Source organism: Squalius cephalus, assembly GCF_949319135.1.
Source record: "Squalius cephalus genome assembly, chromosome: 12".
Taxonomy (NCBI): Eukaryota; Metazoa; Chordata; class Actinopteri; order Cypriniformes; family Leuciscidae; genus Squalius; species Squalius cephalus.
Window position 1 is genome coordinate 29,787,912 of NC_137133.1, and position 17,368 is coordinate 29,805,279.

A 17,368-nucleotide genomic window follows, 5' to 3' on the forward strand; every position below is an offset into this window, starting at 1 on the left:
ATATTTAAGAAACAAAATAAGTAAACAAAACATGGTTTAAATTAGCCGAATTTGCTTTTTGATATGAAGCAGCAGATTTTTGAAACACGATAGCTGACGGCACATCTGTGACGCCACACTCCATCCGGGTCCTCCGCGCCTGGGCCATGACGTCACGGGGTCCAGGAATGGCGGCGCTGTCTGCAGAGGGAAGCAGTCCGAAGAGCCCGAAACTTTCTTCCTAACATCATTCAGCGGCTACACGAGCTCCACTGTTCCACCGACGGCCATATCCAGCTCTTAAAGAGCCAGCGCAACAGCGGAACCCAGTCTCGACGTTGTTACCGCTGAATTCTAACGTCCCAGGCTCTATTAGTTTGGTTGACTTTGCGAGGGCCAAAAGACAAGAGCAAAGACAGCGACTAACGGTACATAAAAACAACAAGCACCCCAAAGCATCCTCTTTCGTGTCCGTCCATTTCATAGAAGGATCTTACTTGTGTTTTGCTAGTTTTTTTGTCTCGCTCATAAACCGACAGGCAAGACGCTGGCCTGATAAGGTGAAGCCACCAGCTGCGGTTTGATGCTGCCACGATGGAGAGTTTAACACTGAGCGATGTCGAGCAGAAATATTACTCTGAACTCTTCCTCTCCTGTGATGTCGATAACACCAAGAAAGTGGCTTCCAATGGCAAAGTTCTGGACCTCTTCCGGGCGGCCCAGCTCTCAAACGAAGTGGTGCTTCAGGTAGAGTATGCATCTGATTCAGATATGTGTGTATTAGTCAGCAGATATGTGTTGTTATGCTTATTCACGCAAGTAAATCGCATTGATGACTTGAGTTCATCGTCTCAGACATGCCAAGGACTCTAATGGCTCATATGGGCGATGTCAAGAGTATTTAGACCGGAGTGATGAATCAGTCTCATTGTTGACGAGTTGCACAGATGAATTGGTGATGCATCTGTGTAGAGAGTTAAACTTTGTTTCCTGTTGTGCAAGTCTGTAGACTTATTAGTTGTGCCTGCTTCCTCTTTAATATAAGCATAAATTGTATTTTTCTGCTTATGTCAGGAAATCCATAAGGTTGATGACTCTTGAAATGTGTTTTTCTCACTTGATAGGATTAATAGCAAACAAGAAGGTTTGGTGGTGTTATGCATAATGTGTGATCCTTTATTTAAGGAATTAGACATCACTCAAACGTATTAACTGTATTACAGCTGGTCCATAACTTGTCGATAATATAAGCTTCTTTTGGGAGACCCCTTACATGGTTGACGGTTCTTGAAATGTCATAGAGATTTTTTGTTTCATCACTTGGTGCTTATTAGCTAACACTCATCTGTTGGTTGGGTATTGTAACTTGTGGTCTTCTTAGTCTAGTTGCTTCTAGATCTTTGGCCAAAGTTTCGTGAAGGGGTGTGTCCATGAGTTGCTAGTGAAAATTACATATTGTTATATTGTTAATGTTGTCTGAGCAACAGATTTATTGATCTGTAATACTAAAGTAATTGACGGAAGGGCATTTCATTGAAGGTTTACTTGTGAGATATTAGAGTTTTGTTATATGTTGTTGCTCTGATTTCTCATGTTTCATTCATTTTTATATCAATATTTAGCATTTAAGATTGAAAACTGTTAATCAGTCAAGTAGGCACAATAATGTGTATTAAATATTTTAGGTTTTTGTTCTGAGGTAGGCTGCTATTATATTGGTGAATGCTTGGCCGTAATGTTAATTTTAGGGACCCTTGGCGGATAGAGAGATGGAGAGCAGAGACCCCTTGTTACATATGTATAAATTTAAGTGTTTCATTTTATGCCTGGCCTGTAACATACACACACTACTGTTCAAAAGTTAGGGGTCAGTAATATATATTTTTTTATTTTAAAGAACTATTTAATACTGTTATTCTTTAAGAATGAATTAAATTGATCAAAACACGGTAAGTACATTTATAATGTTACAAAATATTTCTATTTCAAACAACTACTGTTCTTTTAAACTTTATATTCATCAAAGACTCCTGAGTGTATTACACTGTTTCAACACTGATGATACGATTTTTTTTCTTTCTTTCTTGATCTTCAAAGCAGTGTATTAGAATAATTTTTGAAGGATCATGTGACACTGAAGACTGGAGTAACTGGAGTCATTAAAATATTAAAGTTATTTAGCTAGTTATTTTTAGTGCTTTGCTGTATATTGTATTTTTATGTGCATTTACTTCATTAACTTATATTCACCTCTGGTCATGTTATTGTATGTTCACCTTTTTTTTTTTTTTGATGTTAACGTCAGTTTATCTCATTGAAAGTTTTGTGTCCTTTGTCTTAGATTACTGAACTTTGTGGGGCCACACGTCTCGGTCATTTCGGTCGGAGTCAGTTCTACATTGCACTGAAGCTCATTGCTCTGGCCCAGTCTGGAATGCCCCTGCGTGTGGAGACCCTGAACAGTGGTGAGTAGCAACAAAGCTTATTTATAGCTATTTCTGCTTGTGTGTACTGTATGCACCAAATCAAAATACTATTTTAATGTGAAGTTATCACATCCGTGTAATATTGCAGACACTCTTTTTGCAGATGAATCCAATGTGACATTTGCTGCCCCATTACATAAGAATTAGACTAGAGGATAAAAAATACTTCCTTTCTGTTGCATTTGTATATTTCTGTGAACTGTTTGTGCCTTTAAGCCAAATGCAAATGTTCCAGTTTGTTTGTTGTCTATCATGGTTGTTCTCTCTCTCTATTAGGGGTGTAACTGTTCAAATTGCTTATGGTTTAGTTTTTATCGCTGTTTTGGTGTCATGGTTTCGGTACGGTTCATTCAGTATGTGCTATGTTCAGGGAAAAAATGACTGTTTGCCTGCTGTCAAATGAAAATAGTATTCAAACTAAAAGCAACAGCACAAATAAATACAATAGAGCAAAGATACAAATAAAATAAATTGTGTTTTTTAAGTTTTAACAGTAGTCTTCAGGTACAGAAATTAAATAAAGTAATCAAATGTAAATAAATAACTGCATATAATCTTCAGTGAATGAAGATTAATCATTATTAAAGTTACAAAAGCTATTTAGTCAAGAGCAGTGAAGGATTTCCTTGTCTCCTTCCTTGATGTTGTTTGATTGACATTAAAAACACTTGCAGGAATATTAGGCTGCTGTCACTTTAAGACATAATGCACGGATCCAGTACACTGATACTGAACGCATGCATTCTATCTCTACTGTTTACGTTCACTTAAGACATAACCTGCTGTGTTTGCTAGGATACTCGCCAAACCGGGTGTGTCGGACATAATTTTTGTGAGAATTTGTCTGTTCAAGCGCAAGACTTAAAAGAGAACTCATTCTTGGCGCGCTGTCTGCAAGTCTTCTTCACTGTAATTTGTTCTGGTGATTGGTTTGTAATGATCTAAGCTAATCATATGACTGTTAGTTCTACTGTGTTAAGCACCAAAAAGGTTAAGTATATATGGCCTTTGACCTGAGCATCCTTAGGCCCCGATCACACCTAAGGCCCTGATCACACCTAACGTGTTTTTCAGGTTCGAAAACGCGAGGTGCACAGCACTGCCCCGATCACACAGACAAGCAGTGCCCTGTGTTTTTTATGTTGCTAGGCAACCACAACAACTACATAAATGTATCAACTAACCATTCAGAAACGTCCAAGTGTAAAAGTTGTGTAAAAGTACGTCTAAAAGTTGTTTTCCTGAGTCCCCCCGTAAGGCTGCACTCCACTGCTGGTTATTTCTGTGTTTTTGGATGAGTGAGATTATTCGCGTGTTTTGTTATTGTATCCGAAGCTCGTGGAAAAAATTGGCCGTCTTCTGAACGGAGGCAGGGAGCAGCAGCTCATTTGCATTTAAAGGGACACACAAAAATGGCACATTTTTTTTGCTCACACCCAAAAAAGGTCCAAATTTGGCAAGCTATAATAAATTATCTGGGGGGTATTTTGAGCTGAAATTTCACCGACACATTCTGGGGACACCATAGATTTATATTAGGCTACATCTTTTGAAAAGGGGCATAATATGTCACCTGTAAGATGAACAACAGTGGGCGAACCATAGGCGGAGAACGGTGCAGTTAATTATTTTTTACAGAGAACTGTTACTTCCCTACTCATTCTCTCTCTCTCTCTCTCTCTCTCTCTCTCTCTCTCTCTCTCTCTCTCTCTCTCTCTCTCTCTCTCTCTCTCTCTCTCTCTCTCTCTCTATTCATATTCATATACATATATATAAACAAGTAATAAAAACTCAGTGAGTGTTTTAGCGCAATTTTCTGACGTCATGGGATCACAACACTAAGAGATAGTAAATCTTTTTTTTTTTTTTTTTGTGCGCGTTCCCGAGATTAGACCTTCCTTAACATAATGCCGAAAACCCGAAGTCTCTAGGTGGTCTGGTTGAGGAGGAGATAGAAGTGCAAGATTGGTGCGCACAGACAGAACAGAAATCATGAGTTAACAATCGCAATTTTGTCCGTAGGAAAATTGCGCTAAAAACTAATAAATATATATATATATATATACATACCCAGTCCCAAACAGGAAGCCCTGTGCAAATGCTCTACACGAATTTTGGAAGGTTAGACACAAGACCTTGTAAAAGAATGAGATACTGACAGTGGTATAAATAAGCAGGAAATAAGACCCGACTCATAGCCTTGAAGATACTGCAAAAACACAAAGTCACAGTCAACAGGAAATTGCTGACAGTGCCCTGGAGTTTAGATATGCTTGGGATAAACTTGGTTTCTATTGATTTCTGTTCCATTGATTTTAAAGTTAGTAATGAAAACGTTCGACCTAAAAACAGTTTAGTAGTGCTGTCAGTAGCTGAATATTAAATCTGGCTCTGTGTGTAACAGTCTAATGTGGAGTTGTGTTTGCAGTCAGGGATCTGCCCCTCCCTCGCTTTGTGATGGGCAAGAACGAGCAGGAGACGAGGCACGCGGTCATGTTCGCAGACGCAGAGAATCAGGGGCACTACTTCCCTAGACCTCCAGTCCGAGTGCAAGCCAAAAAAGTGTCAGCGCACGAGATGATTCAGCCCTGTGTGCCCACTGTTGATCCTCAGGTACTACAGCATATATCCCACGTACTATCATTAAATATGTAAAAATTTGAAGAAGAAATCTGTTCTTTAGGCCTTTTAGGGTGAATGTAGTCAGCTAGATCTGTCATTGTCTTATGTTGTTAATATTAAGAGGACAACAATATTGACTGTTCGTTTACTTGAAAACTAAAACAATGTCTATTAATTTGGGGTCTATTAAAAAGCGGCTACTTGAGACTATACGTATAAGGCCATATGCCATTATTTTAATAAAATGTTTTAAATATCTAATATTATTATTTAACTTATATTAGCATTTAACTTAAAACATTGTAGTTACATTGTAAACATTATTTTATTTATTTTTTTGTCATGAATTTCAGTCTTTGATGCTGAAAGCAAAAAATGGCATAAGATAAAACAGGAAGTTTTAAGAGGTGAAGAGTTGCAAGTTTGAAACCCACAAAGGGACGATCATTGAACTGTGCCATGGCAATTAACTCCTGGCTGCATGGAGTTTCTATATGTCCTGTACTGTATGTCCTGTCTCAGATCTGTTAAATGACTGCTTGTTAGCTCCACCATGTATCTTCATTTCTGAGGCCATCAGTTTGGCCAAAAGAATTACTAAGTAATTCATTTAGTTTATCTCTGGCTCCAGCCGGACACCACATCTCCTGTAGTGTCGCCGCACCAGTCCCCTCCCACTTCGCCCCATGCCTGGAGGAAGCACAAACGCCAGGCCAGCGGTGGAAACGTGGACAGACAGCCCTCAGTGCCAGGAGTTGTTTGGCCACCTTTTAGAGAAGCACAGCCAGGTATTCTGTTTAATAATGGCATCATTTATTATTTTGGAAACAGAATAACCTTCCTTGCCAACATTAAAATATTATATTATAGATTTATTTAAATATTGTAATATAATATTTAATATTGATGTGGTAATTATCTATTAATAAAAGTTATTATAAAGTGTTGCTCTTATTTCTGTGCACCTGAGCAAGTCCTAAGCAAATCTAACTCAAAGATCAGTTTGTTATACTGGTGGGTGTTTGATATTAAAGGTCACATGATGTACTAAATGTTGATGTATAATTTGTTTAATTGATTCAGTCCAATTTAGTTTTTTACCTATTCATTCTTTATCTTTCCCTTATCTGTGTCTTGTTTAAGGACCAGTAACAGGTGACGGGATGTGGTCCGCCCATTCACCCCCTCCTGTCCAAGAAACTTGGGTCAGCTTTACAGACACCCCTCCCTCCAGCACACTTCCAATGCATCCCCCCTCAGCTCAGGTAAAAGAGTGCAGGCCTCCATGTATACATTTATGTATACATTTATGTATACAATGAAGTCTGTCACCAATAGCCTGCTGGAACCAAGGCTTCTGTGGCAGAACAGATGTTTATTTTTTTTTGTGCACGGCAGCACAAAAGTAGACTATATTAAATATTTGCCAAAGCCCAAGTGGATGCATGTCCAGCGAATTACCAGTAATACAAGGAATTTAAAAAGGTGGTAGCTGAGCAGTTGTTTATACTGTTTAAAAAAATCTTACCAACCCCAAACTTTTAAACTGTAGTTTACATATACGAGTACTTTACAAAATCTAATTCTTATTTTTCCCTCTTCTTTAACAGCCGGAGAGCACAACAGGAAGGACTGTGATGTCTGCAATGATCACAAATGAAATCCAAAGACAGACCAGCGGTTACGATGACCCCTGGAAAATCACAGATGAGCAAAGACAGTATTACATAAACCAGTTTAAGACCATTCAGGCAGATCTCACTGGTTTAATCCCTGGTAATTGAGACCTCATTTTGAACAGTAACTGCCTATCTGCTGAACTTACCAACCTAAAAATGCATCCGTCCTCTGTTGTTCAGGCTCTGCCGCGAAGGAATTCTTTACGAAGTCGAAACTGCCTATTCTAGAACTGTCTCACATTTGGTAAGTAGTTTTACATTGAAGGGTTACATTGTCTCTGTCTCTCTTTGTTTATTTTGGATGACCTTGGTGTAGATTGCCTTAAAGGGATAGTTCACCCAATAAGTGTGTCATGACTTACTCACCCTCATGTTGTTTCAAACCTGTATGAGTTTCTTTCTTCTGTTGAACACAAAAGAAGATATTTGATGAATTTTGGTAACTAGACAGTTAACGGTAGCCATCGACTTCCATAGTTGCTACCATCAACTGTTTGATTACCAGCATTCTTTAAAATATCTTCTTTTGTGTTCAACAGAAGAAAGAAACTCATACAGGTTTGAAACAACATGAGTGTGAGTAAATGATGACAATTTTTGGGTGAACTATCCCTTTAAACAGAAGTGTATCCAAGGACATTAGCTTACTCGAAAATTACATATGTTGATAATCCTAGTCATTTGCATTCGATTTGTTCATGTCCTGTCTTTGAAAAAGGAAGTTGTCCCTGCCATCTGCTTCTTTGTACCTTAAAATATTCATCTTATCTGTATTGACTGACTGACCTGCTTTACCTTGCAGGGAGCTATCAGATTTTGATAAAGATGGTGCACTGACCCTGGATGAGTTTTGTGCTGCATTTCATCTCGTAGTCGCTAGAAAAAATGGTTATGACCTTCCTGAAAAGCTCCCCGAGAGCCTAATGCCAAAGCTTATTGACTTGGATGACTCAGCAGGTAAGCAGAAAAGCCTCACGCTAAACACAGCTTCAAAATTGGGCTATGTGGAGCCCTTATTTCATAACATTTCACTGATTTTTTATTTTTATTTTTTATTTTTTAAAGCATGGGCATGTTATATTTATTCAAAGTGACAGTTAAGACTTTACAAAAAATTATATTTCAAATAAATGCTGTTCTTTTGATCTTGTTATTCATTAAAAAAAAATCACGGTTTCCACAAAAACATTGAACAGCACAACTGTTTTCAGCATTGATGATAATAAGAAATGTTACTTGAACATTAAATCAGCATATTAGATTATCAGAAATCAGCATATGATTTCTGAAGAATCATGTGACGCTTTAATGGCTGCTGAAAAGCTTTGCCATCACAGGAATAAATTATATTTTAAAATATAAAATAATAAATTTTATAATATTTCACCATATTGTTTTTTTTTTCTGTAAATAAATAAATGCAGCTTAAGTGGCCGTAAGAGACTTCTTTCAAAAACATTTCAGAAACCTTTTAGTTAAATGTTCATTTGTTGTGTGGGTTGTCATATACTCTCTTTTCTTTTACATAGACACAGTTTAAAGTGATTTTAAATTAATGTAATTGGTCCAAAATCTGCATATTAAACCAAAAATATGTTACAATTATTGTGGTTTTGTCAGTTCCCGGCATTTACTTTCATTGTGGATAGAGAACAAACTTGCTTCTAATTCCAGTATTCCAATAAAAGCTTCACAGGATGTGAGCCTGTCTCTTAGCAACAGATTCGCATATTAAAATGGAGCATAGAATATGCCCTTGGGACCCCTGGGAGTCCTTGTGAAGTTTGCTGTTTTAGATGCAAATTATTGTTCTGCTTGTTCTATTATTATGCTGAATGACTATCAGGTGTCTGCATAAAGTTTTTATTGTCTGTATGTATGTTACAGGAGTTCCAGAACCTGCTACTGAGGTTAGCTTCTCTGCTTCCCCTGTGGAAGTCACTCCAAATAAGTCTCCTTCCATGCCTTCCCTGAACCAGAACTGGCCTGAGCTCAACCAGAACAATGAGGTTTGGACTGTGGAGTACTCTGTGTACCTTACCTCTGTCACTGATATTTGTATTTCTATCTGCGTTTGTCTTTATGGGAAAATAAAACTAATACACTTCTGCTTGGAAGAAAGAGGTGCTAGTGAAGCACACTTTCATCTCATCACATGTAACACTCACATGAGAATTGTCGTGACAGTTAATGCTTCACTGTGATGTTGTGAATGTGTTGTCCTTGTAGTCAAAACTGCTGACCTGAAGTCACATTTTTAAAATAAATCTTTTTAGTTTTAGATTAACCTCCTAGAATACTCCGTAATGTGCAACATTTCCAAGTAAAACAAAATATTCAGTTGGGAACAATGGCAGAATTTGATTGGATTGGGGGCACTTTAAACCAAGACGATGGGCTATAATTTTGTTGTTGCCATTATTTTTCAAGGTAATGTTAAGGTTTAGGTCAGCATAAAGCTGTAATGAAAGTAGAGTAGGTTATTACATTTTGATTGAAGATGATGAAAATAAACCCAATTCTATGAAAGCCCATTTAAAAAAAACAAGCTTTGGTAAATAATAGTAAATAATTTTGAGATACTGCGTCATAATTATGATATAAAGTCTCAAAAATATGAGATAAGTACTAGAATAAGTGTTAAAACATCACACAACATAACTCGTTCCCCCAAAAATGAAAATTCTGCCGTCATTTACTCACCCTCAAGTTGTTCCAAACCTGTATGAGTTTCTTTCTTCTGCTGAACACAAAAGAAGATATTTTGAAGAATATGGGTAACCAAGCAATTGATTGACCCCATTGACTTACATAGTATGAAAAATATTAATACTATGGACTTCAATGGGGACCATAAACTGATTACTGACATTCTTCAAAATATCATCTTTTCTTTTCAGCAGAAGAAAGAAATTCATACAGGTTTATAACAACTTGAGGGTAAGTAAATGATGACAGAATTTTCATTTTTGGGTGAACTATCCCTTTAAGAAAATAGTAAATAGGGTCTGTTTTGATTTTTATGCCATCTTTCAGTTATTTTTGAAGGTGAAGTGTGTGATTTTATTGGGATATTATAATAACTGTTAAGAGTTAGGTTGATTTCTAAAAGAAAGTGTAAAACTGTGGCTCTGTGGGGCTTTCAAAATATTTGTTTGAGCATCCCGACTGGTCTTACACTATATTGGTCTTACACACAGTATTGGCTCAACCAGTGGCAGTGGAGTTTAGGGCAGGACTATCTGTTTCGCCGACCAATGCCAGACGGGAAGAGTGTTCAGAAAGCCTGTTTGAATAGTAATTTGTTTTGCAATTCCATTTGAAAACGCAAGTGCCGTGGAAATGACACACTTCACCTTTAATCAGGTCAATAATGTTTTGATCTACTGGATATAATTATTGGGGGTTCTCTTTTGATGACGGCTACCTTTTTCTACCAAACTGATCATTGTAATAAGGAAATAAAATGTGACATTCTCCCTCCCACCCAACAATTGTTTAATTGTTCCTCTGTTGACACCAGAGAATAAACTACAGTACAATGCAAGACAAATCACTGGTTTCTCCTAACAGTCAGAGGGCATACTGTTGTTGTATTATGGTCTCTGTTTGCTTGTGTGAGGAGTGGAGTGGCTCCACCTTGCTGACATGTTTCTGCTCTGTCTCTCCAGCAGTGGGAGACTTTTAGCGAACGCTCCTCAAGCTCACAAACTCTGACCCAATTTGATTCTAACATTGCACCAGCTGACCCTGTAAGTCAATCACTCAGTGCTCTTTCATGATTAATGATATTCAATTAACCCAGTACTCTGTAAATTCTCTCTGAGAGCGCATGTCCTCAGGATAAATTCACAGCCACAGTGCCTTCATCAAATTATACGTTTTTGTTTGTTTTTTTCTTTTGCTTGCTGAGCTTACAGATATTTCTTTCATGCTCTTTCTTTCATACTGTATCATGTAATCCAAGTGATATCTCTGGCTGGCTGTCCTTTGAGAGTGCTGTTCTTGAAGTCTTTTGATGTGATACAATGATTTAGTTACTCAGTGCCAGGTTCTTAACTATTCGCTGTTGTTCTTTACGACTGAGATGACAAATCTTCATGAAGTTGAATGGAACACAATTGTAGTTTTACGACAGCAGCAGTTGTGCTTGTTTCTTTTTAGGATACAGCAATAGTCCACCCTGTGCCCATTCGTATGACACCCAGCAAGATCCACATGCAAGAGATGGAGCTCAAGAGAACTGGAAGTGGTGCGTCCATTTACAATGCAAATTTAATAGGCACTTTTGTAAAATTTGTGTGTTTTGTTCTCAATTATTTTTGGTGTATTCTCTTATCTTAATCACTATATCTATTATTCATACTTTTGGTTAGACGTTCAGAATGAATTTTCACTTAGCGGATTAAAAAATCTCATTGTCCTGCATTGAAGAAAGAACCAAAATCCAAACAAGCAACCACTTAGAAACCACATAAAAACGCACTAAAACACCAGAACACCTCGGCAACGCCCTAGCAACCATCCACTACACAACTGTCAGGCTGATTATGAATGTAATTAGGTTGTTACGACTTTGATTATGCTCAAACAGAGTTTTTTCCAGTTGCGCTCAGTCGTTGTTTAAAGTCATGTGGTGTGCAGTCTAAAAATTCTAGTCTTAGAATTTAAGAACCAGCTGTTTGCCAGTCGTCCTCACAAAGATTTTTATTAAACGTTTAATATTTGTGACTGACGCCGGCGACTATGCTGTGGACATGCATCCCCTAACAAATTTTTGTAATTTTGTCAACAATGACGACATATGAAATAATACAAAAGAAACATTGTAAGTTAATTGTTTTTAGGCTATTCATTTTGTTCTGCAGATGGGAAAAAACGTGAAACTCTATTCTGTAAAAATTCAGAATAAGCTGTGAGTTCTCTCATTTTAAAAAGAATATTAAGTAGCTGTCTAATAAAAGTAGAGTCTAATAAAAGTTAAACAGAAAAAAATAAAATGGTACCTTATGTAGGCTATATAACTGCACTTGTTTCTGAATATGTACTAATTTAAATAGTCTAATGAATAAAACAAATCACAAACATGACATTTGTAAATTAAATAATTTATATGCACACTTTAATTATATCTAATATATTTGATGAGGAGATACCGTTTCTTGATTATCTCTGCAGCTCTTCTGTCAAATGTCCCATTAAAAAGTTTTGTGAACATTGTACATTTACGATTGACTGATCAAATTAAAATTTAAATGTAGAAAAAACATTTTAAATGACTTCTGTTTCTGAATAAATAAAGCAGTATTTTATATATTCAAGTTATGTTTAACGTTTCATAAATAAAAACACCAGTGTTGTCTGCAGGGTTTTTTCCAGTTTTTTTCTGCACAAATTGCACTGCAAATAAGTAGCGACAGCTGTCTGTTGACATCCATGTTTGTTTTGGTACAAGATCTCGCACAGTTGAGATTGGCAGAATGTCCCGTCGTGACTCACTAATGGTTAAGTGTGTTGTTTAGTGGACTGACTCAGTCGTTAGGTTAGGTACTAACCATGAGCAATACATTTGTTACTGTATTTGTTAACTTTAGTTAAAAATACAGCTTTGTTCATATTAATTTGCAGTGCATTGACTCATGTTAATAAATACAACTTTTTTTTATTTTTATAAGTATAAGTAAATGTTGAAATTAACAATTAATAATAAATGCTGTAGAAGTTCAGTTACGTGTTAAGTTAAGTGTTACCTTAATTGCTTTAAAAAAATCTTTCTTAACACAAAATTTGAACTCTCCTGTAGTCACAAAATGGAAATCTGTAATAATTTGGTTATTAAGCTAATTTAATTATTTACTCTTGTTTTAACAGATCACACACATCCAACTAGTCCGTTAATGGCGAAACCACCAGAACTTTCTGACGAGACCAAGCTAGCAGTATCTATAAAGTTTCCTGGTACCACTGTTGGTAAGTACATCTGGACTATTCAAGCATTTAATTGGCTGATCTTCTTATGTAATTCATTCGAAACCATTACCCTTACTTTCCTCAGGAGATGGCTATAGCAGCTCAGATTCATTTACATCTGATCAAGAGCCCATTTCCAGTGCTGTGAACAGACAAAGGTACTTTACTTCTTGTTGTGGCACCAAATTCAGACTCACTTTGATCTGTGTTCATCTTAGTGTTTGTGTTGTCATGGCTTAAAGAAAAACTCAGATTAACATGGATTAGATTTGGAAATGATTTAGTGCTTTAGATGTGAGATTTGCCAGCCAAAAAAGTACTAACAGCTCATACTTTTACAGGTCTCACTCTGGCACCTCTCCGGAAGGACTGAAGGTTGTGGCTCCGCCCCCACCTCCGCCCCGCCCCCACGCCTCTCACTCACGGTCCTCCTCTCTAGACATGAACAGAAACTTTGCTGCTGTCCCTGCAGGTATACATGCACACAAACAGTTATTAAGTAACTCATAGCTTCCTGTTTTTTGGGGTACGGTTAGTAAAAGCTGAAGTTGTCTTTTGTAATAACTTCTCCAGCAGGTTCGCAGCAGCCAGGTGTAGTGGCCTTCCCCCCCGCAGTGCCTCCGAGACCACTGCCCACACAGGTACAGCCCAGTGGTTAGCAATGCTGTATAAACTGCTTTCAGACAATTAGATATCTATTTCGCTTTCTTTCTTTAAAAGAGTAATGCAATATCTAATTCTCAAATCCACAGACATCAGTGCCACATGGTCACCGTTCAGTAGATGGAGATGGTCTTCCAGCACATACCAGCACGTCACCCCATCAGATGCCAGAACAGCCCAACTTTGCTGACTTCAGCCAGTTCCAGGCTTTTGCTGTGGACCCGCCGGAAGATGATGGAGAGAACCCATCTGATAGTGGACAGGTACAAATGGAACCATATGTTACGTTAAAGTCTGATTATGATTGTTTTTTTTCTGTATAAAGATATGCAGAAATGACTTGTTTGCAAAAAATATGTTTAAAACAAGTAAACAATACATTTCTTATAAAGAAACATACAAAGTTTGAGATTAGTAAGTTTTTATTTTATTTTATTGCTTTTGAAAGAAGTCTCTTATGCTCACTACGCCTGCATTAATTTGATCAAAAATACAGTTAAAACAGTAATATTGTGAAATATTATTACAATTTAAAATACCTGTTTTTTATTTTAAAATGTAATTTATTCCTCTGATGGCAAAGCAGAATTTTCTGCATCATTACTCCAGTCTTCAGTCTAGTGTTGTCAAAAGTACCGACTTCGGAATCGGTACCAAGTCGGTACTGAAATTGAAAAAATGAAACGCTTTGAGCGCTGTTGAGCGGAATCGTAAACGCCTTTGATTGCCCATTGTACTCACACGCTCATCAAATATGTCTGTGATTGGCTGCAATGATCAGCGCTTCAAAAACATGTTGTAAATATACATCAGTGACGCTCTTCACCGTGCGCTTACATACACACGGGAGCGTTTGAAAGCAGGCATCTATAGGCGGACTGGTCCACTGTTAGAAGACTGCTTGTGCTTTCAAAAGCTCCCGCTCCCATTTTAAAAAAAAACTTTCGAACACTTCCGTGTGCTCTCAGACGCTCCTGTGCGTTGATCATTGTAGCAATCACAGACATATCCGATGAGCACGTGAACACAATGGCCAATCAGAGGTGTTTATGATTCCGCTCAACGGCACTCAAAGCGTCACGTTTTAAATTTCATTACCGACTGTCGGTACTTTTGACAACACTACTTTAGTGTCCCATGATCCTTCAGGATAATATGCTAATATACTGATTTGGTGAAACATTTCTTATTATCATCAATATTGAAAACAGTTGTATTTTCTAATATCTTTTCTTCTATCTTGTATTTTCTTTTTGTGGAAAATATATTTTTTTTTCATGATTTTTTTATAAATAGAAAGTTCATCAAAGAACAGCATTCACTTTTTATCCATTTAATGCATCCTTGCTGAATAAAAGTATTAATACTAATATCTCACTGACTTCAGACTTTTGAACTGTAGTTTATATATTATGCATATTCATAAATACAGGCAGAGAGATGTGCAGAAGCTGCCGGGACGATGAGAACAGCAAAGAACGATGTTCAGGCAGAAGAACGAAATGCAACCACTGTCAACTCTGTAAGCCAGTCTCTACCAACCAGTCTTTAGATTGCATATTGCTTCAGCATTTATAATACCTCAATGTATGTTATCCATAGGCCAAAGTATCCACTCCATTGGCCCCACCTCCCAAACCGGTCCGTCGAAGACTGAAATCAGAAGATGAGCTCAGACCAGATGTGGAGGACCTTCCGCAAAAGTCTAACGTCATAGCCACTGTTCTAGCAACCCAGCCCTCAATTCCACGGTAAGCTCAACAGTCAATCCACCAGGAGAGAAAACTGAATGTTTTATTTTTATTGTGGCAATATTTTCACAACAATTAATAAAAATAAAATGCAATAATAAATTCTGGATACAGTGTTTGCTTGTATCCTAATGTGTGCTTCCTTTATAAAAACAGGTCTATCGGTAAGGATAAAAAGGCAATCCAGGCTTCCATTAGAAGAAACAAAGAAACGAATACAGTTTTAGCCAGACTCAACAGTGAATTACAGCAACAGTTGAAGGTATTGTGAGACGTGTTTTGAATGTGACCACCAGTTTTATAAAACATACTGTTCATAAGTGTGACGATTCGTCTTTCTCAAATTTTGTCTTCTTAGGACCTGCTAGAAGAAAGAATATCTCTTGAAGTGCAACTGGAACAGCTTAGACCTTTTTCGCATTTGTAACTGGAGTGTGCGCGTGCTTGAGATTGAATGTGTGTAATGAAAGCGTGATTACCCCCTTTTCTTTTTTTCTTTTTTTTTTGAGTGGTCTGTTGGATCCTCTGGCAGGATGTCCATTTCACCCGTCTCCACTCCTCTGCTGACTGTGTGAGATGGGACAAAATCGCTGCTTCCTCCAGACCGTTCTGTCTCGCACAGCCATTCAGAGGGATGGGGCCCAAGATTATTATCCGTTATGGCACTTTGATGAAACAGAAAGTATGAGTGGTTGTATATGTAATACCCCAGACATTATGTTTAGTGTGTGAGGCAAGAGCCTGATGTCATGGCCGGCAAGAGGCTGTAATTCTGGTTAACATGAAGGAGCCTCTTCCCCTCCTGTTCTCCAGAGTCTCGAGGCAGCTTGTCATGTTCTTCCATGTTAGGGCACCCGTGTGTGCTCAGACAATCATATGAGGCCATGTGCTGGTCCTAAAAAGGGGAGAACTGATTTTTGGGAGATCACATTATTTCAAAAGTATGCTTCAGTAAACTGATTCTGACAGGCACTTGTTAAAGGGACAGTTCATCCAAAAATGTCATTGCAAACCTGTATGACTTTTAATTTTTTTTTAAGAATGTCCTGGCTGATCTTTTTCCAAATGATGAAAGTAAATGAGCTCTAGGGCTGTCAAGCTCTACAAATACAAAAGAAACACCAAAAAAGTGGTCATAAAAACTTGTGTGCTATATTTCAAATATTTTGTAGTTATATGATTGCTTTTTACAGGGAACAGAAGCTTATTTTCTGCTCTAGTTAACTGGAGTGACTGAGTCATTGAGTTAAACTAATGAACTGGATCAGTCAAATTTGTGAACGATTCATTCGTTTATTTATTTTTTTATCTGGATCAACTGAATCATTAAAAGGATTCAAACAAAATCAAATGAACTGCACAGTGCTACCTCTCTTATGACAAAACGGCAAAGAGAATTACAAATAACGACTTAAGTCTGTTCTTCAAGTAAAATCTATTTTATGGCTGAAATAATTTTGAAATATAATGCACAAGTGAAATAAGCTGATACTTTAATGCTGCTTTTGTTTGTTAGCCCTCATTTACTTTTATTATATTTAAAAGAGTTGAAAATTCACTTTTTTGATACACGGATGAAGGAAACTCGTACGGGTTTGAACGATTTGGGTCAAATGACAATTATTTTCGGATGAACTAACCCTTTAATATTTCTTCCTTACCATACCAATGGACGGCACATTGTGTGTGTTTGTTTCATGTGCACGAGAGTGAGTTTGAGGACAACCGTTACAAATGAATGGCATCAAAGGCTGTTTTATTTCCTTCTCTTAACACACTCTGTTTTGGTATAACAAAACGACCCGTTCGACCTTGTACAGTCTTTCACCCCGGGATGGCAGATGTTCCTCTCTCAGTCTCAAATGTTGGCTGTACCGCATACGGTACATCATCTGCATCATAAACTCTGTGACATCATTAGTACGTAATTGTGAGACCTGAAACAATGACTGCACTTTCTCCCCTTCGGCTTTCATTTGTCTTTTCTCGTCGCTGTTTTTGCATGTCATTCACAATCTCATTTTGTATAAAACGGCTCTTAACGATGAACCACTTGATTTGTATCTGTAACGTCTGAATTAGTGTGACGTTTGTGTTGTTACATAGATTTGCGCCATGTCTCTCATTCATTCATTTTGACTGATGTCTGTCTTTTTCTTTTACTCATCCTTAAAGCCTTACTTCCTGGTGTGCAGGTTTTCACAGTAATGTGTCCCCT

At 37.5% G+C, this 17,368-nt stretch overlaps 1 protein-coding gene across 7 annotated transcripts; it reads left to right on the forward strand.

Moving 5' to 3' along the window:
• Positions 1 to 148: 148 nt before the first annotated feature.
• reps1 (RALBP1 associated Eps domain containing 1) lies at positions 149 to 16,846 on the forward strand. 7 transcript variants are annotated; one of them, XM_079888535.1, is made up of 21 exons: positions 149 to 407; positions 519 to 726; positions 2,321 to 2,444; positions 4,894 to 5,078; positions 5,719 to 5,875; positions 6,231 to 6,352; positions 6,698 to 6,863; positions 6,947 to 7,010; positions 7,569 to 7,723; positions 8,654 to 8,775; positions 10,438 to 10,518; positions 10,931 to 11,018; positions 12,638 to 12,736; positions 12,822 to 12,894; positions 13,078 to 13,208; positions 13,310 to 13,377; positions 13,489 to 13,662; positions 14,832 to 14,921; positions 15,002 to 15,150; positions 15,307 to 15,412; positions 15,509 to 16,846. In XM_079888535.1, exons 2-21 carry the CDS (start codon positions 574 to 576, stop codon positions 15,575 to 15,577), a joined length of 2,376 nt encoding a protein of 791 aa, XP_079744661.1. In that variant the 5' UTR covers positions 149 to 407; positions 519 to 573; the 3' UTR covers positions 15,578 to 16,846. The 7 variants fall into 7 exon arrangements, with proteins under 7 accessions (XP_079744661.1, XP_079744663.1, XP_079744662.1 ...); XM_079888537.1 differs by having other exon boundaries at positions 149 to 726; positions 13,313 to 13,377; XM_079888536.1 differs by having other exon boundaries at positions 149 to 726; positions 10,441 to 10,518.
• Positions 16,847 to 17,368: the final 522 nt, after the last annotated feature.

Excerpts from the sequence above, each read along its gene's own strand:
- reps1 (XM_079888535.1), top strand. The coding sequence starts at position 574 with ATGGAGAGTTTAACACTGAGCGATGTCGAGCAGAAATATTACTCTGAA. Across the intron at positions 6,864-6,946 it reads TCTCACTGGTTTAATCCCTG|GCTCTGCCGCGAAGGAATTC; the intron begins GTAATTGAGACC and ends TCTGTTGTTCAG. Across the intron at positions 8,776-10,437 it reads AGCTCAACCAGAACAATGAG|CAGTGGGAGACTTTTAGCGA; the intron begins GTTTGGACTGTG and ends CTGTCTCTCCAG.